Genomic DNA, 22,959 nt, shown 5'->3' with positions numbered 1-22,959 from the left:
GTCATCATGGTTGGTGGCAAGCACCTTTACCCAGTGAGCCATCTTGCTTGGCCCCTGTATTCCCTTTCTTAACGGCACTTCTCTTTTCAGTGCTAATCAAAGACCTGCTAGGGTTCTCTATTGCCCTCTCATTAAACCCAGGCCACTTGCAGAAATGTGGAACCTCTGCTTTTTGGTTCCCTTTCTTCCACGTTTTTAAATAAACTTTTTATTTATTATTTATACATCGTTCTGCCCGCCACAGGAAGGCACCGGATCTCATTACAGATGGTCGTGTGCCACCATGTGGTTGCTGGGAATTGAACTTGGGACCTTTGGAAGAGCAGCCGGTGCTTTTAACCTCTGAGCCATCTCTCCAGCCCCCTTTCTTCCACCTTTTATCTGCACTTATATCTCTGAGACCACAGACAGACAGACAGACAGACATCCTTTATAAGTAGGAGGGCCATTGCTGTCTGTGATCCAACCAGAAAACTTCCTGCTGTTCTTTAGGCACCAGCTCATTACTCTTTTGTTTGTTTGTTTTTGTTTTTGTTTTTGTTTTGTTTTGTTTTGTTTTTTTCAAGACAGGGTTTCTCCATGTAGCCCTGGCTGTCCTGGACTCACTTTGTAGACCAGGCTGGCCTCGAACTCACAGCGATCCGCCTGCCTCTGCCTCCCGAGTGCTGGGATTACAGGCGTGCGCCCCCACCGCCCGGCTCAGGAAAGGCCTTTGATAGTGGGTAGGCAAGTGGAAGGATGGATCAACAAGTAAACGAGTGGATGGAGGATGGATGAATGTGCTACAGTTTGATGGATGAAGAAGAATGGGTAGATGGATGCATTTTAGTTGATAGATGGCGGATGGAGAATAGATGAGTTGGCCGATGGATGGGGTAGATTGGCGAACGGCTTACAGCAGAGTTTGCTGGGGAATTGGGCGCATGGGAGCCGATAGAATAGAATGAAGGTGTAGAGGAATGTTCTGGCAAGAGATCACGTCCAAGCGGGGCCGTGGTGGCGCACGCCTTTAATCCCAGCACTCGGGAGGCAGGGGCAGGCGGATCGCTGTGAGTTCGAAGCCAGCCTGGTCTACAAAGTGAGTCCAGGACAGCCAAGGCTACACAGAGAAACCCTGTCTCGAAGAAAAAAAGAAAAAAAAAGGGGGGGGGATCACATCCAAAGACCTTCTATATCTGTGTGATCTGGCTGGAATACAAACACGCCTTTAATCCAGGAGACAGAGGCAAATAGATCTGAGTTCAAGGCCAGCCTGGTATAGGGCTAGTATCAGATAAAGAAAGGTGCCGGGCGTGGTGGTGCACACGCCTTTAATCCCAGCACCCAGAAGACAGAGGTAGGCGGATCACTGTGAATTCAAGGCCAGCCTGGTCTACAAAATGAGTTCCAGGACAGCCAAGGCTACACAGAGAAACCCTGTCTTTAAAAAAAAAAAAAAGCAAAAAGAAAAATTAGAAAGGAAAAAAAAAAGCCCCATCCCCTTAAAAAGAAGTAGATGTTGTTGGTAACCCCTCTAATGCTAGCACTCAGGGGACCACAGCAAGTTCAAGACCAGCCTAATATATGTTGTGTGTTCCAGGCCAGCAAGGACTGTGATAGTGAGACTCTGTTTCAAAAGAGCAAAGCAGGCTGGAGAGAGGTGGCTCACGGGAGAGCGGACTGGCTGCTCTTGCAGAGGACCGGAGTTCCATTACTAACAGCCATCTGTCGGCTCACAAGTGTCTGTAATTCCAAGAGATGCCCTCTTCCGGCCTCCAAAGGCGACAGGCACATACATAGTGCACAGATGCACAAGCAGGCAAGCCATTCATAACACGTGGAATAAAACTTAAATCTAAACACGCTCACACACAATATTTATTTATTTACTTATTATTTATACAGTATTCTGCTTGCTTGTGTGCCTGCACGCCAGAAGAGGGCCTATTCTACATCCTGTTCTAGATGGTTGTAAGCCACCGTGTGTGCTGTGCTTTTAACCTCTGAGCCATCTCTCCAGCCCCTACACACCTAATATTTAAAACTAGCCGGGCGGTGGTGGCGCATGTCTGTAATCCCAGCCCTCGGGAGGCAGAGGCTGGTAGATCTCTGTGAGTTTGAGGCCAGCCTGGTCTACAAAGCGAGTCAGGACAGCCAGGGCTACACAGAGAAACCCTGTCTGGGGAAAAAAAAAAAGGACGGAAAAACTATGTAACTATGTATATGTGAGGCATGAACAAATGTTGGAGTACCAACTTGCCATGTGCCAAGATAACCATCTGTAGTTGAAATGGCTTTTGAAGATTCTTTTTAAAGATTTATTTATTTATTTATTATATATACAGCGTTCTGTCTGCATTTACACCTGCATACCAGAAGAGGGCATTAGATCACGTTATAGATGATTGCACACCACCATGTGGTTGCCAGGAGTTGAACTCGGGACCTTTGGAAGAACAGGTGGTGCTCTTAACCACTGAGCCATCTCTCCAGCCCCGGAAGATTCTTGACACTCCTCAGAAGTGTACATGTGGTTAGGCCTCAAAGAAAGAACTTGAACTTTGACACATGGGCATGCATGCTCTAGGTACGCGCCAACTTCCTTAGGACCAGAATTCACACATGGGCTAACCTTTTCTCCTTCTCCTGCCTCCCCTTCACCCAATATGATCTCATTATAAAACAAAAGCTGGCCTGGCACTCCCTACATAGACCAGGCTAGCCCTTCTTTAATATGTAGTATTCTCTTGCTGGAGTTACAGGCCTGAGACACATCGTCTGGTATATTTTTTGTGGGTGTGTGTGTGTGTCTGTGCTGTAGGGTGTGTCTAGGAACCAGATGATAACCAGTGCGAGTAGGTTCTCCCCTCTCATCTTGATTGTGCAGGGGAGCAGACTTGGGTTTTCAGGCTTCGTAGCAAGCAACCTTATCTGTTAACCTTTCTCTCCAATATCTTGGTTTGATTTTTTTTTTTTGATAGGATCTCACACTCTGTAGCCCAGGCTGGCCTCCTACTATGCATTACATGTAGTCTGGCCTAGGGGATCCTCTTTGCCAGCCCTCCAGGGGTTGGGATCCCCCAGCTGTTTCTCCCTTTGTCTTTGCCTGTTTGTCTCCGTCAATTCCCGTTTATCTCCCTAAGTGACTCCCCAGGTCTGTCTCTTTGCCTCTGTCTCTCTGCTTTCTGTCCTACAAGCTCACCTTTATCAGTGGATTCTGGTGAATTAGAAGCACGCACATTTGTGCAAACATACCCTCGGGGTTCTGCTGCAAGCAGAGGTGGGAGGGAGGGGCCAGGTGAGCTTGAGTGTCCATCAGTGAATAAGGGGCTCCCTGGTCTTTTCTGGGACAGAAGTGAAGGGACAGAAGAAAAGCAATCCTAACTAGCCACTAACCCCACCTTCCCTTCCCACAGATAGCCTCATCCTCGGAACCTGACTGAGATGTGCAGCCAGCCTCCCTGTACATCACCCGGCCTCCAGGATATACCTATCTGTGCCCTCACTTGGATAAATGTTTCGGTTTTGGAGCACTGCTTGCCTGTCTGCTTAAGGGCCCGAACTGGCCAAGGGGAGCTGCCAGGCCAAGCCACCTTTTGCTCTTAGGGTCCCTGGGGGAATACAGGATCCCAGCTTCTCACTGGCCTTTCACTAGGGGCACCCAGGAAGTGACGAAAGACCTTGAGCGCAGACTTCCCTAGGGTAGTTTGGATCTTCCTAGAAGCGCAGGCACTGGGGCTCGCTGAACTTACAAGTTATTTACTGCGGTGTCATTGACGCAGCATGCTTTGCAAGACTAGAAGAGAGAGCTAATTGGGCAGGCTGCATCTGCATCCAAGAAAAGGCCTGCCCCCCCCCCACCCGGGGACCCCAGGAGCTGACGTTCTTGCGTGGTGATGCCCACGCTCTTCTGTACCCACTCAGGCCTTGGTGCTAAGGGCAAGAGGAGTGTAAGAGCAGGGGTTTAGTCTGTCACTGGTGTTGCCTGAAGCTGGCACCGGTCAGGACACGATCCTGTGGTGTGTGCCACTGATACCCCCAAACCCCTCTAATTGAGGCTCAATTCATTGTAGCTCCCCACACACCCAGAACTACTGCTAGTCCCTGCCACAGTTCAGATCCACACGGCTTCACCCCCAGAACCCACTTCGTAACAGGCCCCTCCCTCTACGCTTAGCTCTCAGTTCCCAATCCTAACCCAGCGACCCTACTCAGTCCTGACCCCTAACTCTCCTTCGAGCACACACGGACGGACGTCGTGCAAGGCTCCCCTAAAGCTGCCTGTCCCCCCCCCCCCCACGCATCAGAAAAAGACACGCGTTTATATGCCAAGTCTGTATTAAGGGGTCCTCCAGGGTTCCCCCTCCCCTCTCTAATCATCATCGCCTCCTTCTGTGTCCTCCCCGCCTTCTGGTTCCGTGCCGCCTCCTGAGGCTTCTGTCCCCTCGGCGGCGGGCACAGAGACAGCCGTGGAAATCACGGTTGCCCGCTTACTGCCCGATGAGCGTTCCTTAGACAGTAGGGACACTGTTCTCGACAGGTCATATTTGCCTTGGAGAAACTGTGGTAGGCGCAGCATGTCTCGGCGCTTGGCCCACCTGGTGGGGGAGAGCACAGGTGTTCAGCCGGAACCACCCAGCACCTTCTGTGGAGACCCGTGCTTACCGGCCTCCCTCCACCCACACTCACCAGAAGAGGCAGATGCTGGCAATAAGGAAGACCAGGCTGCCGCAGGTCCAGCCCAGGGCCCACATATGCTTCCTGCGCATGTGTTCTAGGGAAAAAAAACAAAAACAAAAACAAAAAAACAAAAAACCCGGGGAGGATGATCGGGGATCCATCAGCTGGGCCCCTCACCCTCTGAAATCATCCAGTTTCAGGCCAGGTCACTCACCATCTGGCCGTTGGTGGTAGCACACACCATCCCGGTAGCAGCAGCGCAGGCGCAGGCACAGGTTGGGGTTCTCAATTGCTGCCTGACCCCCACAGCTCTCTCGGTCCCACACATCTCCCTCACAACCTAAAGGTCACCATAGTAGGCTCTAAGTAACAGAACTGGCCCTGAAGGTTATAAACACAAGTGCGAAGGCCAGGCTGAGGGGCTGTGTGTTCTTTTTTTATTTTTTTTTTTTAAGATTTATTATTATGTATACATTGTTCTGCCTGCATGTACACCTGCAGGCCAGAAGGGGGCATCTAATCACATTATAGATAGTTCTGAGCCACCACGTGGTTGCTGGGAATTGAACTCAAGACCTTGGGAAGAGCAGGTGGCACTCTTAACCACTGTGCCATCTCTCCATCCCCAGGCTGTGTATTCATTACAGGACCCAAAAGTCCAAACCAAGGCCATCTCCCTCAGACCTAAGGGTTTCAACTTCTGTTTCTCCTCCCTCAGACCTGGACATCTGGACACCAGCCCTTTTCCTTCAGAGGGTCCATTTCACAGCCTTTCTCCCTCAAACCGAGGAGTCAAAACCCCAGCTCTCCCTACTCAGGCCCCAACCCTTTTTCAGACCCTGGTGAATTGACACTCCAGCCCTCCTCTTTTTTTTTTTTTTTTTTTTTTTTGTTTGTTTGTTTGTTTTTTCGAGACAGGGTCTCTCTGTGTAGCCTTGGCCGTCCTGGACTCTCTTTGTAGACCAGGCTGGCCTCGAATTCACAGCGATCCGCCTACCTCTGCCTCCCGAGTGTTGGGATTAAAGGCGTGAGCCACCACGCCCGGCTCTCTCTCTCTCTTTCTTTCTTTCTTTTTTTCCAGATCTGAGGGGCAAAGGCTTTAGCCCTTCTTCCAGACCCAGGGACCAAGGTCCAGCTCTCCCCCCTCAGACCGAGCCCAGGCTTCAGCCTTCCTTGAGACGCAGAGGTTCAGTTTCTGGCTTTCCTTCCTCAGACCCAGGGCTCCACCACCCCTAGCCTTTCTCCCTCAGACCCTGTAGTCTTAATTTGGGAGTCCCCTCCCTGGAGCTCAAGGATCTGAGCTCTTACTTACTCCATGGATAGAAAAAGCCCTGTATTCCATTCGCATCTGTGGGAGAAAAGGGATTATGTTGGGAGACTGTGTGACAGCCAGGGCTGGCCCTGTCCACAGTCCCCTGGCGTCCTCTTTAGTGCCCTCACCTACTGAGCCCTGCATCAGCAGGAGGAGGCCCAAAGCTGAGATCCCAGACCCCACCATGTTGTCTCCCCAGACCTCTGGGGCCTCTATGGAGAGAAACCTTGAAGGACATCACCCTAGCAACAGCTGGGCCCCGCCCTAAAAGCCTCAGCTCCAGAATTCTTAGTTCTGTTGCCAGGGAACCCCCCCCTCAGCAAGGGGTTCACAAGGAGGGGGTACCCCAGGCCCGTCATTTTTGTCTAGGAAGTAGCCCCTTACCTAGGAAAAGAGCTGGGTGGGCTGTTGTGAGATTTCAGATTTAGAGCCTTCTCAGCAAGGGGGGGGGGGGAGGGGGAGAGAGACAGGGAGGGAGAAACCAGGACAAAGCCTAGGGCTGGAGATGTCTCTCCTTATCCATCTGGGACCTGACAGGGTATGGATCCAGAACTGGGGAGATTGCTGAGTTGTAGAATCCCTTCCTTTCCTAACCCAGTGTCCAAAGAGGCAGCCTCGAGGCACCAAGTGTGTGTGTACCAACACACATTGGTAGAGTGTGTGTCCTTTTAGCAACCAGGAAAAAGGACTCTAGGACATTGGGGTCTCGCTGAGCCCCATTGTTAGTGGTTTCCTCAGCAACCAGATCAGAAAGAGGAAGGGACAGTAAGGGCTGGTGGGGTGGCTCTTGGGAATCTCCTCTCAGGCTCCACCAGGCCTCTGCTTGAGGGACCACAAACCAAGGGGTGGGGTTGACGGTGCCTGGCCCTGCTGAGCTCGAGGTGTGGTCACCGTTAGAGGCTGTGATGAGGACTCCTCCCAAACATCTCGTGTCCCCAGAGAGACTCAATTTCCCCCTCTGTAAATGAGGGAACACAAGAGCACCTCAAGCTGTTTTGTGTTTGGTCTGCTCAAGATTGCTGAGGGACCATGCTTCCAGAAAGACAGATCAAAAGACAGATGGGGGTGGGGGGTGGGGGTGGGGGGCAATGTCACTATGGTTCCTAGATCACCTGGATGTGAGAAGGGAACTGTCGTAGTCCCTGAGAGAGGTCTGGAACTGACCCTGGACTCATGGGATAGTTGCGGCATGGACCCCTGGATCTGAGGTGGGGAGGGGGCGGGGCTGGAAGATGGGATCCTGGGGTCTCAGGACATGAAGAGGCCTAGAGAAGGAATCATTGAGTCTGAGAACTGTGACTCTTGAGCCTGAGGGAAGCAGGAGAGCTGGTGCTGGGAACCCTGGGTCTGAAGAAGCAAGGCTGGAGGCTGGACCACTGGGCCTAAGTAGGAGAGGCAGCCCTGGGCTCCTTCGTCTGAGGGAGGAAATGTTGGAAAAAGGACCCCTGGGTCTGAGGGGAGAAAGCTGGGTTCTGGACTCTTGAGGTTTCGGTAGGGGAGGAGGCTAGATCCTAGACCCTGGGATCTGAAGGAGGAGGACTCCCTAGGTCTGAGGGAGGAGTGTTGGGGTGTTGGGGACTTGGACCCCTGATTCTGAGGATACCTCAGGCCCTGGACTTCAGATCTGAAGGAAAAGGGCTGGAGCCTGGATTGTCTGTTCTGTGGGAGGGAGGGGTCTGAGTTCAGACCCTGTTTCCCAAGAAGTCTACAAGGCTCTGACTCCCTTTCATCCCTAGGTCCTCAGTAAACATCCTAGAGGGTGCTGAGTGGGCCCCGGCCTGACTCCGTCAGAGATGACACAGGTCCGAGGGGGCTCGGCAGGGGGTATGGGGGTGGGGGTCAGAGGGGTTGTGGAGCTGAGGCCTGGCAGCTGCTGACCGTTTCCTGTGTCAACACCATCTGGACCCACTTCCCAATTCCCTGGATTCCTCAGGGATCAAGGAGGGGGTGGGGGGTGGGGCTGCCTGGCGCTGGACCGCGGCTTGGGATTGGGGGGGGGGGGACACCGTCAAGGCCCTCACCGCTAATGACAGGTTTGGACTGCCTCTGTGGCTGACCTGCCTCGTCACCCCCCAGAGGCCAGACAGGACCCCCCAGGGACAGACAGACGGACACACACAGCCTGGGATGTGCTGACATCACACCCAGCCAGCACCAGCTCACCCAGGGGCCAGCACACCATCAAGGCTGCCCCCCCTGGCTAGACCCCCACATCCAGGGGGACACCTTAAATGCCTCCTAAACACTCGGAAATCTTGCATACTCCAGATGGTTCCCCTACTGCTCTTTTGCATCTGTCTTCCCATCACGGGACTGTGAGATCCTGTTTGTATTTGTTTATCTTCTGCTGTCTTCCGTCATTTGGGGGGATTCCCAAAGTCTCCCACCCCATTCTGTCTCTGTCTTCGTCTCATTTCCACAGAACTGGTATTCCAGCCCTCACCCAGGGAAGACCCAAGCAGGAGTTCCCAAGTCCACTCTTCAGTCCTTTTGTGGTCGCCCTGGGGACTATGAGTCTTTCCCCACAACCCCCCGGATGAAGAATGTGGCAGGACTAAGGACTAGCAACCAGCCCATGACCCAGACTCACAAGCTTCCTCAAACACTAAGGTTCCCCCCCCCCACCCCAATTGTAGGACAGCAATTTTTTTCCCTTCCATTTATATCAAAATGAGGGTTTAGTACCCTAGGTCAGAGGAAGGAGGGCTGAGGGTCTGTATTTTGGGGTCTGAGTTAACCCTCTCAGGAGGGTTAAATACCTGACACGCTGGGCTGGAGGAAAGGGGACTGGGGTCTGTACCCTCGGTTTGAGGAACAGGAGGAGACATGGAGGTGTTCGGGAAATGGTCTGAGTTCTTGAACGTCAGTTGGGGGAAGGGGCTGGCATTTGCAGTCCCTGGTCCAGGTCTGGCTACAAGCCCCAATCCCCTGTCCCCCCTAAAGCCAGTCCATTCTCCAGGCTGGTGGCCCTGAGTCACCTTGGCTAGCCCCCATGGTTTGGGGGGGGGTGGGCTACGTCAGCTCTCCCCTCACTGACGCAGCCTTGGGCCCCCCACGCTGACTCAGCCGGAAACAGGCCCCCTAAGGGGCGGAGACCCAGTGGTCAGAAGCCTGGGTCCCAGCAGGAGCAGGGGCTGAGGAGAGCCCCCGGGGGGCCCCTCAAAGGGGTGGTGTGACAGACCAAGAAAGGGAGAGAAAGAGCTCTTACCTGAGGCGATGAGGTCATGTCCCACCATGGGGGGGCTGTGACCTCACCTCCTAGGGGATCTGAGCAGTTCTTCTCCCCTCGTGGTGGGTGATGGGAGAGAAAAGCCTCTGGCTGCCAGTCAGTCCAGAGCCAGCACACACACACACACACACACACACACACACACACACACACACACACACACACGTCTCAAGCCAATGCATTAGTTCCAAAGGACAGGCATCATCGGTGGTCTGCAAAGAGACTTTTTGAAGTTCATGTCGCTGTCCTGTGCTCAGAGGTATCCCATTCCCCTCCAGAGGAGGAGAGGCTCCTGGAGATGTATGTCCCCCACCCCCACCCCCCCGTCCCTTGAGGGGCTGTGAATTCGGAGCCAGTGTTAGTCATCCACTGAGCGTGGTGTTTGGGCATTGTCGCGGTCCCTGAACGGGCACCTAGATAGACTATTATGCCCCCTTCTCTGGATGTTTGTGCGATCCGCTCACTGTGGCATTTAGGGGTAGGAAGGTGTGTGTGTGTATATGGGGGGGGGGTGTATGTGTGGGTGTGCAGTCATACCTGTATGCAAGTGTACAGAGACCAGAGGGTGACCCTGGCTGCTCTGCTCCATCACTCTCAACCTTACGCCCTTGAGACAGGGTCTCGCGTTGAACCTGGAGCTAGGCTGGAAGGCAGCAAACGCCAGTGATTGATCTGTTGTCTCCACTCACACTGCTGCAGGAAAGCTGGGCGTGGTGGCGCACGCCTTTAATCCCAGCACTCTGGAGGCAGAGGCAGGTGGATCGCTGTGAGTTCGAGGCGAGCCTGGTCTAAAAAATGAGTCCAGGACAGCCAAGGCTACACAGAGAAACCCTGTCTCAAAAAACCATAAAAACAAAAACAAAAACACTGCTGCAGGAACACATGCTCAGCTTTATCTTAAAAAAAAGTTGTTGTTGTTGTTATTATTATTATTATTATTATTATTATTATTATTATTATTATGATGTTTATTTTGGTTTTTAGAGACAGGGTTTCTCTGTGTAGTCTTGGCTGTCCTGGACTCACCTAGTAGACCAGGCTAGCCTTGAACTCACAGAGATCCGCCTGCCTCTGCCTCCCGGATTCTTTATTTATTGATTGATTGATTGATTGATTGATTGAGACAGGGTTTCTCTGTAGCCTTGGCCATCCTGGACTCCCTTTGTAGACCAGGCTGGCCTCGAACTCACAGCGACCCACCTGCCTCTGCCTCCCGAGTGCTGGGATTAAAGGCGTGTGCGACCAACCGCCCAGCTGCTCAGCTTTTTCTATAGGTGCTGGGGACTCAAACACTCCTACCCACTGGGCTATCTCCCATCTCCATTTACAGATGAGGGAATGGGGCGGGGGGGGGAGGTGGGGGGGGGACAGTGGGCATATCGACACGGCCAGAGACCTCTGTGGAGAACATGTCTTTCTCATCTTAACCTCTGTCTCTGCTCACTCTGTATTCTCTTCCGCAGTGGGCATCTTCTTTCCACATCCATGTCTCTTCCTCTGGAGGGAGTGGGTGTCCCTGTTTTTTTTGTTTTTTGTTTTTTTAAAGTGTTTCAAGTAGCTCAGGCTGGCTTCAGTCTCATTGTGTAGCTAAGGATGACCCTAAACTCCTGAACCCCCTGCCTTCACTTCCCAGGTACTGAGAGTGCAGGTGTGTGCCAATATGTCTGGGGGAAGGGGTGGGGGGGGGCGCCGGGGCTAAAACCCAGGGCTTTGTGCATGCTAGGCAAGCACTCTGCCAATTGAGCCACACCCTCAGCTCCTCGGTTTCTCTGAGATGCAGAAACTGGGTATCCATACACCCTACTGTCTCGTCTCTCTGCATCTGTCAACCATCTTCTGTTTTAGAGGCTCCATCTCTGATCCGGTGCTCTCACCACTCTCTGTCACTCAGATTCTCCGTCTCACCTCCATCTCCCCAGACCCCTGACTTGACTCTCCTCTTGTCTCCCCATCTCTCAGTGCTAGTTGTGGTCCATGCAGACCCCGGTGCCCCCGCCCCCCCCCCTCCCCCGACCTACAGCCAGGCTCCATGGAGCTCTTGAGCCTTGTGTGTCTGTCCCAGCCCGTGGAGGTGGAGGGAGGGGACGCCAATGACCTCACCGGCCCCTCTCAGACCACCCCCCCCCCTTCACTTTTCAACTTTTCCTTCCGTGCCCTCCTCCGAGCAAGGCGGTGTGAGCCCTGCTAGGCTGCCGGCTTGTCTGAATGGAAAAGGCAGGAGGGAGGGTGAGTCAGGATGTGTCAGGCCGCCCTCCCCTGCTGCCTGCCCCCCGCCCGCCCGCCCCGGCCCCCTATATAACCCCCCAGGCGTACACACTCCCTCACTGCCTGGCCCTTGCTGCTCACACTCACATACCTCCCCTCCCCAGGCCGAGGCCCAGCTGACCCCCTGGGCTCCCCCGGCAGCGGACAGGGAAGGGTTAAAGGCCCCCCCCCTGGCTCCCTGCCCCCTGCCCTGGGGAACCCCTGGCCTGTGGGGACATGAACTGTAAGTTGGTTCCAGTTCATGGGGTGAGGGGACAGGGTGGGGGAGAAGAAGAAAAGGTTCGAGGGGGGTGGGGAGGGTGGGAAGCAGAGCAGGGACAGAGGAGAGGAGTCCTGGGGAGTCAGCCTGGGAAAGAAAAGTCTAAGAAGTGGGAGTTTGAGAGAAGAGATGGACAGAGAGAGAAGACATAGATAAAAGGCAAGTAAAGGAGGCGAGGACGGACAGCCAGACACTGACACAGGGACAGATGAGGTGATCCTGAAGGGTCCGGCTATCCCAGGGAGTCAGTGGGAAGCTAGGAACAGAGACAACCAAGAATTCCAACAGCGAGGCTCAGGGAGGGAAACTGAGACAGAGAGTCCCCAGATGATGACAGCAAGCCCCAGAGGATGGGGACCAGGCAGGGGAGGCAGACGAGAGAGGGGTGTGGACAGAGAGCTTTGAAGAGCCAGACAGATGCACACCGGCAAGGGGACCAGTGCACCAACAGACAGCCGAGGAGGGGCTGCGAAGGACTGGCCACAGCCAAGAGGGGACCAGGGGGCGGGCTGGGGGTGTGATACAGGAGTTTGGCGGCCCGGGGGGCTCTGATTGGCTAGCTGTCTCGGAGGTGGGCGGGGCAGCTGGAGGCGCGAGGGGGATGGGTAGCCGGCAAAGGAGCTGTCCCTAGCCCCTGCCTGAGCCCCGAAAGCTGCCTGTTGGGTCTCCAGGCGTGCGTCTCTGTGCGCCTCCCAGACCAGGTGCGCCCAGGTCCTCCCCGATCTAGCCTCCCGCAGCCACTTTTGTGGACATATGGGGAGTGGGTCCGGGAGCCTTCCTAGTGAGGAATCGGTGTGTTCGGGTGTCAGCTCCAGTCTCTGGCTCCTACCCCTGTTCCCAGGCCGGCTCGGGCTCCCCGGGCAGGGGAGGGGGGCAGGTTCTGGCCTGTGCCTCCCCCCCCACCTCATGCCCCGCCCCGGGGCCCAGATTCCGGCGTCCGGGGGCGGACGGGAGACGCCCGGCCCGTCTACCCGCCCCGGGCCGCGTCTGCTCCGACGGGCGGGGCAGCCAGAGCCAGGGAGGGAGAGGGAAGCCCGCCCGGGCTCAGGCTTTTGCGACCTGCCCCGGGGCGCCCCACCCTGAGACTCAAGACCTCCAGGTCCTCCTCCCTCAGATGCAGGCGGTCAGGCTCCTGCCCTCCTCCCTCAGATCCAGGAGTCCAAACCTCAGGCGTCCTCCCTCAGACCCTGGAGTCTCCAAGCTCCAACCCTCCTCCTGCAGACCTGGAGTCCAGACGCTAGCCCTCCTGCCTGCTTTAGACCCAGGGTTCTGTGCCCCAGTCTTCCCTCCCTCAGACCCAGAATCCAGGCTCCATCCCTCCTCCTCCAGACCTCAGCCCTCCTCCAAAACCAAAATTCTGGACGGCAGCCTACTCACTCAGACCCAGGGTCTAGACTCGAGCCCTTCTTCCGCAGAGGCAGAAATCTAGACCCCCAAATCCTATTACCTCAAAACCAGAGTTTGCCCTGATTTCTCCCTCCTTCTATCTCTCCCACCCCACCCCACCCCCGCGACCCACCCCAAGGTGTTTGTCGCCTGGTCCTGGTGGTGCTGAGCCTCTGGCCAGATAGAGCCGTTGCCCCCGGGCCACCATCCGGTTCCCCTAGAGACCCTCGTGCAGATCTGGACAGCGCTGTCCTCCTGACCCGATCTCTTCTGGCGGACACTCGACAACTCGCTGCACAGATGGTAGGAGAATGGAGGGACAGGGTGGAAAGGGGGACACTGACTTCTCTCTTGGGCACCTGAAGAGGGTGAGAGCTTGGGGTCCCCCTCACTGCTTTTTTTTTCCACCAGAGAGACAAATTCCCAGCTGACGGGGACCACAATCTGGATTCCCTACCTACCTTGGCCATGAGCGCTGGGACATTGGGATCTTTGCAGGTGAGAGCTGGCCAGCCCGGGAGGGCTAAAAGACTGATGGCTGAAGGGAACGTGAGCTAACTGGTCTCTGATTTCATTCTTGGCCCCCAGCTTCCAGGTGTGCTGACAAGGCTTCGCGTAGACTTGATGTCCTATCTGCGGCATGTACAGTGGCTACGCCGAGCAGGCGGTCCTTCCTTAAAGGCTCTGGAGCCAGAGCTGGGTGCTCTGCAAGCCCGGCTGGACCGGCTACTTCGTCGGCTACAGCTTTTGGTATGCTCTGATTCCAAGACCTTTCCCCTCCATTCTGATCCCTTTGACTCCAAGAAACGGTGACCTGAGACCTGAGATTTTGATTTTCCCCTCAGCTCCCGGACAAGGTTTTTCCAGGTAGCCCTGGCTGTCCTGAAACTCCATCTGTAGACCAGGCTGGCCTCGAACTCAGAGATCCACCTGCCTCTGCCTCCCAGAGTGGTGGGTCTATAGGTGTGTGCCACCACACCTGGCTTTCCAGAGCAACTTTTGTTGTTGTTTTGTTTTTGTTTTTCAAGACAGGGTTTCTCCCTGTAGCCTTGGCTTTCTTGGACTCGCTTTGTAGACCAGGCTGGCCTCGAACTCACAGCAATCCACCTGCATCTGCCTCCTGAGTGCTGGGATCATAGGCGTGCACTACTGTGCCCAGCCAGGCTTTGCTTTTTTCCAGCCTTAAACTTGTGACAGCCTCCTACCTCTGCCTTGTGAGGTGCTGACACTACATGCAATGCCATCCATCACATTGAGCTAGGCTCTATTCTGGAGTTCTGGCATTGTAGAGTCTCAGGGATGCTCGAGTCAGGATCTTGAATCTTAGGGGCTGAGGCTGGAAAAAGCAAAGCCTGGCTGGGCACAGTAGTGCACGCCTATGATCCCAGCACTCAGGAGGCAGAGGCAGGCGGATCTCTGTGAGTTCGAGGTCAGCCTGGTCTACAAAGCGAGTCCAAGAAAGCCAAGGCTACAGGGAGAAACCCTGTCTCAAAAAAACCAAAAACAAACAAACAAACAAACAAAACCAAAACAGAAACAGAAAGAAAGAAAGCCTGGAGTCCTGAGGTCAACACTGGGCACCTTTCTTTTTTTCTTTTTTCTTTTCTTTTCTTTTTTTTTTTTTTTTTGGTTTTTCGAGACAGGGTTTCTCTGTGTAGCCTTGGCTGTCCTGGACTCACTTTGTAGACCAGGCTGGCCTCGAACTCACAGAGATCCGCCTGCCTCTGCCTCCCAAGTGCTGGAATTAAAGGCGTGCGCCACCACAACCCGGCCCCTGGGCACCTTTCTTAATTAATCTTGTTCTACCTTATTTTTGGTGGTAGTAGTGGTGGTTATAGTTAGTTATTTAATGTTTTTGAGACAAGGTTTCTCTGTGTAGCCTTGACTGTCCTAGACTTGCTTTGTAGACCAGGCTGGCCTCAAACTCACAGTGATCTGCCTGCCTCTGCTTCCCTGAGTGCTGAGATTAAAGGAATGCGCCACCACGCTGACCCTGCTGAAGTTCTCTTTTTTTTTTTTTTTAATGTGACAGGGCTTCATGTAGCCCACATTGCCTTTCCTGTGTAGCTTGGAACTAGTGACCCTTCAGCTTCTACCTCCCAAGTGCTGGGATGGCAGATGAGAACCACCACACCCAACCCAGCTTCAGTTTTCTTTGGAGACCAGGCTGGCCTCGAACTCACAGCAATCCGCTTGCCTCTGCCTCCCTAGTGCTAGGATTAAAGGCTTACGCCACCACGCCTGCCAGGCTCCAGCTTTGGTTTTCTGAACCCAAGGCCCTTACCTTTTGCTAACTGACCTCCTTTCTGTCTTCAACAGACGTCTCGCCTGGCCTTGCCCCAGGCAACCCCAGACCAACCCTTGGTCCCCCTGGGCCCTCCTGCCTCAGCCTGGGGGAGCATCCGGGCTGCTCATGCCATCTTAGGAGGCTTGCACCTGACCTTGGACTGGGCCGTGAGGGGTCTGCTGTTGTTAAAGACTCGGCTGTGACTCAGGACTGAAAGCCACCATCGACCGTCCTTTAAAGCCAGATCTTATTTATTTATTTATTTTGGTACTTGGATTGGGGAAGGGGGGGGGATGGCATGATGATCAGGGGTATGCCACACCCCAAACAACCCACCCCACACACCCAACTAGGGACAGTCTTCCCAGGAGACCTGGGTGAAGCGGGCGGGTCACCTGTGGCTTATTTATACTTATTTATTTAAGGAATTGGGGTGGGGTGGGGTGGGTGGATCCGAGACCCTGAGGAGCAGGGAGCTGAGATCCTGGATTCTGGGGTCTCTATGAAGTCTACTCACAGTTTCTTCGTACATTATTTATTAAACAATTACTTTTTATGTTAAGAGGAGAAAGGAAGAGGGGGGCGGGAAGGAAGCCTGGGGTTTGATACTAAAGTGTGTGAAGTTTTGTGAGACAGAGAAAGGGGTGGATTTAAATATATATCTCCTTAGAGGTGACTGGCGGGGATATTGCCAGAGGGATCTGAGTCTAACCTGGTACCCTACCACTTCAAAGGTCCTCAACAGATACTTAACAGAAGGTTCCAGATCATCACCTTATGACTACGTGCTACAGAGCTGCAAAGTGCAATGTTGTTTATTTCAGCATCCTTTGTGCTGGAAAGTGGGAAACAACCTTAGTTGTTCTCCTTGAGGGGCTGAGGAGGGAGGGGGCGGAGGCTGGGGAATGAAAAGGGATACAGCCACGTGACCACGTGACGGCCAATAGTAAAAAGAGACTCTCCTGGGGAAAGACTGCTTTAGACCCTGAATGTCCCTGCGCCTTGGAAGCAGCGGATGGTAGAACCACTCTTTCTATACATGTTTGTCGTTTTGTTTTCAAAATGGAAACACCAAAAATGTTGACAGTGACTGTCTCAGGGTTGAAAACAAGTGATGGCACTGTGGCTGACTTTTATTGTATGTGCTGATATTCCCTGAGTGTGTTTTTTTTTTTTTTACCATGACTGTGTTTTGCATGACACATTTAAAAACAATAATAAACACTATTTTTAGAATGACAGAATCCCAGTCTTTGTCTCACCCCATCGTACATAACTCTACACACACAAATAAAGGCCTCAGGAGGGAACAAGAAAAATGGTCACTCCTGCCAATGTTCTGGGAAATACTGAGCTGCCCCCTCCTTTTTTTCTGTCCCAGGGCCAAAAGAGATGCCCTGTTTTACAAAAGAGGGAAACTGAGGCTCAAATGGGAGGAGTTGCTTTCGGTAGGGTTTTGTTTTTTGCTTTTGAGTCTTACTCTGTAGCTCTATCTGGCCTGGACCTCACAGAGGTCTGCCTGCCTCTGCCTCCCCGAGTGCTGGAAGTAAAAATGTGTGCCCCAACCAGGTATGGTTGGCGCATGCTTTTTTTTTTTTTTTTTTTTTTTTTTTTGGTTTTGTGAGTTCAAGGACAGCCTGGTCTACAAAACAAGGTCCAGGACATCCAGGGCTATACCCAGAGAAACGCTATCTCGGGGGAAAAAAAATTGTGTGCCACCATACCCAGCTTGTTACTATTATGGTCTCACAAGGGTAGTTGGCCTTGTGTCATTATGGTACTGCGATTGAGTCCAGGGCCTGTGCATGCTTGCAGGCAAGCACTTTACCACTGAATATCCCCAAACCTGTGGTTCTATTATCTATCTATCTACCTATCTATCATCTATCTGTCTATCAATTTGAGATGGGGTATTGTTATATAACTTAGGCTGATGTCAAACTTAAAATTTTCCTGCTTTGCCGGGTGGTGGTGGCGGCGGCGGCGGCGGCAGCGGCACATGCCTTTAATCCCAGCACTCGGGAGGCAGAGGCAGGTGGATCATCTGTGAGTTCGAGGCCAGCCTAGTCTACAAAATGAGTCCAGGACAGCCAAGGCTACACAGAGAAACCCTGTCTCAGGGAGAAAAAAAAATCCTGCCTCTACATCCTTGGTGCTGGGATTATAGCTGTAGTTGCCATGCCCAGATGTGGTGGTGGTGTTTACAGTTCAGAGTCCATTTGGTTGATGTGACTGAAGCGCGTGCGCGCGCACACACACACACACGCGCGCACACACACACACACACACACGCCATTGGGAAACTGAGGCTCGGCATGGGGATGGGTCTTGGTGGTCACTGGCAGAGCTAGACTAGGTCTGTGATTCAAGTCTTTGGATTACTGGTGCCTGTATAGCTACTAACACAGACCACTGGGGTGGTGGTGGGGGGTCTGTGTCATCACAATTTTGGGTTCAGGAGAAGGAAATGTTCTGATGGAGTTCTGAGTCACCCATCCCAGGCCTCAAGACTCCACACCATATTCTGGAAGGATGAGGCCCCGGGACAGTTCCCAGGGAGCAGCCCCTTGGTGTCCAGTGAGGTCACAAAGCCCCTATTGAAGGTTCTTCCCTCAGCTTAGTGCTGGCTACCTCTCTTCAGGGCCATGGCCATACCAGAGTCTCTCAGCCCTAGGGACATCCCACTTTCTGTCACTACTGAGCTCCTGACAGCCTTGAAGCCCAAGGGTCCAAGGCTGGTGGTAGGCTGGGGTAGGGGGTCAGGCCTCCGCCTGGGTCCTGGGTCCCTGAATCTATAAACCACCACCCTCCGCTCTGACAGCTGTCATGAAACGGCTGTTGAACATCCGGCGAGCTCGGCCTCCCCAGGACTCTCAGAAGTGGGTCCCCATTCTTGGAGAGCTGCAGAAGACCCTCCAGAAGGGCGAGTACCTGCCCCTCCGCCCGCTGCCCATGTTCGAGAGTAACTTTGTCCAGGTCCCCAGCTCCCTGCGCGGCCCCTGCGGGGAAATAGGGGAGGTGGGCTTGAGACACAGGAAGAGACAGGGACCCCTTGGGTGGAGTGGGTTGAACAGGACTTTGGAGTTTCAACTTCTGTAGGCAGGAAGTGGGTTTGGAAAGAAAGGAAGGTGAGGGATGCTGGAGGCATGTTGGAGAAAGAATTGGTCCCAGCCCTGCTCCCTGGCTGCCCCAGGTGACCAATCATGGGGCTCCCGCGTTCGTGCACCACAGAACCAACAAGCTGACTATGGGTGTCGCGGCATCCTTGCCTGGCCTAGTGCTGCCTGACATTCTGTTACTTGCTCGGCCCCCCGAGGGCAAGGAGTGCTCCAATCTCAACCTAACCAGGTATGTTCCCCGAGTTGTACCCGAGCTCACTCCACTCCATCCTGCTGCTGGCACTAGCTACCTAGTCTCCCACCGCCCCGCCCCGCCGCCGGCAGGTTGATCCCGCTAGACTTCGCCCACCTCTACGTCCACGATCCGCCCACCTGGCGTCTGAAGCTCCGTCTGATCACCGGCCGCTACTATTACCTGGAACTGGATGCCCCTGACCATGAGCTGGACTTTCTGTTTGACCGCTGGATTCGCCTCATCAACCTACTTCACGAGCCTAGCATATCTTGGGCGCCCAGGACCATAGACACGCCCCCCCTGGACTCACCCCTAGGCGGAGTGCCTGCCTCCACCTGGCGCAATCAGGTGAGGATTCAATGAGCCAGGCCTTGAAACCATCGTTCAGATTCCACAGAGGACAGAGGAATGCCAAGGGAAAGGAGCCGGGTTACTAGAACGTTGGGTCTGAAGGGAGGGTCCGACCTCACGGGACCGAGGAAGGAAAGCTGAGCATGAAGTTGCAGGTTGGGTAGCTAATACTCAGGAGGCAGAGGCAGACGGATCTCTGAGTTGGAGGCCCAGCCTGGTCTACAAAGTGAGTCCAGGACAGCCAAGGCTACTCTCAGAAGCACTGTCTAGAAAAACAAAACAAAACGATGCTGAGGATAGTGGCACATGCCTGTAATCCCAGTGCTGGCGAGGCAGGCAGACGGATTCCTGGCCTTGCTTGACCTACTTGGTAGATTCCAGGCCAGTGAGGAAAGCCTGCCTCAAAAGGAAACAAACAAACAAAAAAACCAGACGAATGTGGTGGTGCTCGCACTTGGGAGGCAGAGGCAGGTAGATCTCTACAAAGCCAGTCCAAGACAGTCAAGGCTGCACAGAGAAACCCTGTCTTGAAAAAAAAAAAAATCAAAACCAAACAAAGCAAACAACAACAACAACAACAAAAACCAAAAAAACAAAGGAAACAAAACCAAAAGGTAGACAGTTTCTGAGAAATGACACCTGAGATCGGCCTCTGGCCTCCACATGCACACACTTGCATACACACTTCAACATGCAATACACCAGAAAAGGTGGCCAGGCACCCAGGCATGTACCTGTCGTCTCCATCACTTGGAAGATGAAGGCAGGAGGCTGTTACAGATTTGAGGGTAGTCTGGCTTACACCTTCGGCTCCCTGGTCTGGTCCCACTCCTTTTTGTCTATGTATGTGAGCATGCATGCATACTTGGCTGTGGGTTCCCTCCTACCACATAGATTCTGGGGGGGGGGGGTCAAACTCAGGTCATCAGGCTTAGCAGCAAGTGCCTTTACTTGCTAAGTCACTTGGCCAGCCTTTGGCCCCATTTGCCATTCTTAGGAATGATCTCTATTTTATTTTTTTAATTAATTTATTTATTTATTTATTTTGGAGGTGGGTCGAGACAGTGTTTCCATGTGTAGCCCTGGCCATCTTGGAACTCCCTCTATAGACCAGACTGGCCTTGAATTCAGGGATCCCCCTGCCTCTGCCTCCTGAGTGCTGAGATTAAAGGTGTGTGCTGCCATCAACTGGCAGGTTTCTATTTTGAGTAAACTAATTTATGTATGTATGTATTTATTTATTTATTTATTTTTGAGACAAGGTTTCTTTGTGTAACAGTCCTGACTGTCCTGGCCTCACTTTTGTAGACCAGGCTGGCCTCGAACTCAGCGATACGCCTGCCTCTGCCTCCTGAGTGCTGGGATTAAAGGCGTCAGCCACCACGCCCGACTAAACTGTAATTTCTAATTCTTGAAGGGGGAAAAAAAAGGTTTGGAGATGGAGAGGTAGTTCAGTTCATAAAAGGCTTACCTTGTGAGTTCAAACACAGCCCCTCCAGAACGCATACCTAGTGGTAGGTGTGAGGTAGTGAGTGAAAGCTCTTCCTCCAAGCCTTCAGACCTGAGCTGGATCCCGCAGTCCCACGTGGTGAGTGCAGAGAGCCAGCTCCTAGGAGCTGTCCCCTGACCTCCAAGGACATGGCATGTGCACCTCCCCAAAACTGATAAGTGTAACAAAAGTTTTAAGGGGCTGGAAAGGTGGTTCAGGGCTTAGGAACCCATACTGCCCTTGAAGAGGATCCATGGGTGCTGAAAACTTATAAAGAGTGGCCCTCACCTGTGACTCCAGCTTCAAGTGATCCAATAGCCCTGCCCTCCATTGGCACCCATGTTCCTGAAAATACACATGCTTTAAAAAAAAAAAAACTGCTGAGTGTGGTGGCACACTTAATCCCAGGACTAGGGAGACAGGGGAAGGAGCATCCACGAGGCTCTCTGGCCAGCTGTCGTCGTCCAATTGGTGAGCTTCATGGCAGTGAGAGACCGTCTCAGAGGTCGTGGACAACCTTCCCTAGCACGACGTTCAAGGTGGTTCCCTGCACACATACATACATACGCATGCATGCAAGCAAACACTTGCACACACATGCACCTGCATGCACACACACCTGCACATACACCTGCACTCGTACACACACACACACACACACACACACAGGTGCATATTCATGGACCTGTGCACAAACATGCACACATATGCGTCTGCACTCAAATAGGTGTGCGCGCACACACACACACACACACCACACATACACATGCACCTGCGTACAAACACACACTTAAAAAAAAAAAGAGGGGTGCCTGTGGCGTCCCATGCTTTAAATCCCAAGGCTCGGGAGGCAGAGGCAGGAGGATCTCTGTGAGTTCAAGGACATCCTGGTTTACAGAGCAAGCTCCAAAAGAACCAGGTCTCAAAAACAAACAAACAAACAAACAAAAATAAAAACAAGCAAACAAACAAAAAATGAGGTGCTGGAGAGATGGCTCGGTGGTTTAGGAGCATTTGCTGCTCTTGCAGAAGACCTGGCTTTGGTCCCTAGCACAAACATGGCAGCTCACAACTATCTGTAACTCCAGTTCCAAAGGAGCCAGTGCCTTGGTCTGGTTTCAGTAGACACCAAGCGTGGACATGGAATACATACAACACGTACATACATGTAGGCACTCATACATACACATAAAATAAGAACAAATGGGGCTGGAGAGATGGCTCAGAGGGTAAGAGCACTGACTGCTCTTCCAAAAGGTCATGAGTTCAATTCCCAGCAACCACATGGTGGCTCACAACCATCTATAATGAAATCTGTATACATAACAAATGAATAAATCTTTAAAAAAAAAATAAGAACGAATGAATAAACAAATCTTAAACTACAATAGAATGAGAGTAAGAAAAGGGAGGCAAGTGAAAGGCCTCTGAAAACTCTCCCCCTCTGTCCGCAGGCCCAGTCTCCAGACAGATTTACAGGTGAGCCACCTCTGTCAAAGGCTGAGTCATCTTCCTCTGCATGTCAGGTGCCCTCTCTCAAAGCGTGGGAGGGGTTCAAACACGTTGCCGGGTCCTTGAGCCTACTCCCATGTCAGCAGCCCTTGAGGGCCTTGACCCTCCTCTCTCTGCCTCTCTCCCCAGTTGAAGTTGCTCAGCGCGCCTTTCCTTACAAAATATCTTCTCAAAAACAAAGGAAGGCCAAGGTGAGGCAAGCCAGTGTGTGTGTGTGTGTGTGTGTGTGTGTGTGAGAGAGAGAGAGAGAGAGAGAGAGAGAGAGAGAGAGAGAGAGAGAGAGAGAGAGAGAAGGGAGGCACCCGGGGGCCGCCCCTCCTCTGACGGATTGTCTGCTCTCTGCCCACGGACAGGCGACTAAACACACGCTCAGGTCTCGGGCTGTGGGTGACTCGCTGCCTCTCGTCTGGTCACAGCTGCAACCTCCTGAGGGTCAGATGAAAGCCACGGAAAAGTAGGCAATGGGCGTTTCGGCCAGTTGTGCTTAGGACCCTGGTTTGGACGTCACTAATGCCCCCTCACGTTACTTCCGTAGGTCCTACCTAGACGCCTGCCCTGATGGCTCCAATGAGCTAATCCATGTTTCTGGTATGACCCTCTGCCCACCTGCATGAGCCTGCTTTTGAGTTTGATCCCTTTCCCAGAGGGCTCAGACTTTTTTCTGCCCTACAGAGAAGGCCAACATCAGCATCCGAACCATCTTCAGCATCATCTCTGGCACAATGCACCAGGAACAGTCCAGATCAAAGGCCAGCTACTCTCTGGGGGGGGGGGCAGGGGCCTGGACTCCAGGGTCCAAGGGGGAAGGGTTGGTATGATGTAGATTCTGGGGTCTGAGGGAGGAAGGCTGAAAGAC

General features: G+C 53.1%; 3 protein-coding genes across 7 annotated transcripts in view; 2 read left to right on the top strand and 1 right to left on the bottom strand.

The window, feature by feature from the left end:
* Positions 1-3,395: 3,395 nt before the first annotated feature.
* Positions 3,396-6,228, bottom strand: TMEM190 (transmembrane protein 190). Its single transcript, XM_084770968.1, has 5 exons — positions 6,100-6,228; positions 5,972-6,007; positions 4,874-4,999; positions 4,669-4,753; positions 3,396-4,577 (listed from the first exon to the last, which is right to left on the bottom strand). The coding sequence occupies exons 1-5, from the start codon at positions 6,155-6,157 to the stop codon at positions 4,352-4,354; spliced, it is 531 nt and encodes a 176-aa protein (XP_084627094.1). The 5' UTR covers positions 6,158-6,228; the 3' UTR covers positions 3,396-4,351.
* Positions 6,229-6,309: 81 nt separating this feature from the next.
* IL11 (interleukin 11) lies at positions 6,310-17,995 on the top strand. Of its 5 annotated transcripts, none has more exons than XM_084770958.1 (5): positions 6,310-6,509; positions 13,250-13,413; positions 13,522-13,608; positions 13,699-13,860; positions 15,430-17,995. In XM_084770958.1, exons 2-5 carry the CDS (start codon positions 13,411-13,413, stop codon positions 15,598-15,600), a joined length of 423 nt encoding a protein of 140 aa, XP_084627084.1. In that variant the 5' UTR covers positions 6,310-6,509; positions 13,250-13,410; the 3' UTR covers positions 15,601-17,995. The 5 variants fall into 5 exon arrangements, with proteins under 5 accessions (XP_084627084.1, XP_084627081.1, XP_084627085.1 ...); XM_084770955.1 differs by lacking the exon at positions 6,310-6,509 and adding an exon at positions 6,737-6,931; XM_084770959.1 differs by lacking the exon at positions 6,310-6,509 and adding an exon at positions 9,368-9,459.
* Positions 17,996-18,033: 38 nt separating this feature from the next.
* The window catches only part of GARIN5B (golgi associated RAB2 interactor family member 5B), a 10,157-nt gene continuing 5,231 nt past the window's right edge, over positions 18,034-22,959 (top strand). Inside the window, exons 1-9 of the mRNA XM_084770197.1 lie at positions 18,034-18,138; positions 18,266-18,373; positions 18,591-18,745; positions 18,841-19,099; positions 22,046-22,070; positions 22,233-22,294; positions 22,457-22,557; positions 22,639-22,691; positions 22,776-22,911. Of these exons, the coding sequence (XP_084626323.1) occupies positions 18,043-18,138; positions 18,266-18,373; positions 18,591-18,745; positions 18,841-19,099; positions 22,046-22,070; positions 22,233-22,294; positions 22,457-22,557; positions 22,639-22,691; positions 22,776-22,911 (995 nt within the window). The 5' untranslated portion in view covers positions 18,034-18,042. The remainder of the gene's footprint in view (positions 18,139-18,265; positions 18,374-18,590; positions 18,746-18,840; positions 19,100-22,045; positions 22,071-22,232; positions 22,295-22,456; positions 22,558-22,638; positions 22,692-22,775; positions 22,912-22,959) is intronic.

This window comes from Acomys minous (assembly GCF_964271855.1).
Source record: "Acomys minous genome assembly, chromosome: 20".
In the NCBI taxonomy this organism is placed as follows: domain Eukaryota; kingdom Metazoa; phylum Chordata; class Mammalia; order Rodentia; family Muridae; genus Acomys; species Acomys minous.
Note: the sequence above shows the minus strand (reverse complement) of the source record. Positions and strands in the feature narration are given on the sequence as shown.

Excerpts from the sequence above, each read along its gene's own strand:
- TMEM190 (XM_084770968.1), bottom strand. The coding sequence starts at position 6,157 with ATGGTGGGGTCTGGGATCTCAGCTTTGGGCCTCCTCCTGCTGATGCAG. Across the intron at positions 6,008-6,099 it reads GCTGATGCAGGGCTCAGTAG|ATGCGAATGGAATACAGGGC; the intron begins GTGAGGGCACTA and ends TTTCTCCCACAG. Across the intron at positions 4,578-4,668 it reads GCCAGCATCTGCCTCTTCTG|GTGGGCCAAGCGCCGAGACA; the intron begins GTGAGTGTGGGT and ends CTCCCCCACCAG.
- IL11 (XM_084770955.1), top strand. The coding sequence starts at position 6,877 with ATGAGGACTCCTCCCAAACATCTCGTGTCCCCAGAGAGACTCAATTTC. Across the intron at positions 13,414-13,521 it reads GACAACTCGCTGCACAGATG|AGAGACAAATTCCCAGCTGA; the intron begins GTAGGAGAATGG and ends TTTTTCCACCAG. Across the intron at positions 13,861-15,429 it reads TTCGTCGGCTACAGCTTTTG|ACGTCTCGCCTGGCCTTGCC; the intron begins GTATGCTCTGAT and ends TGTCTTCAACAG.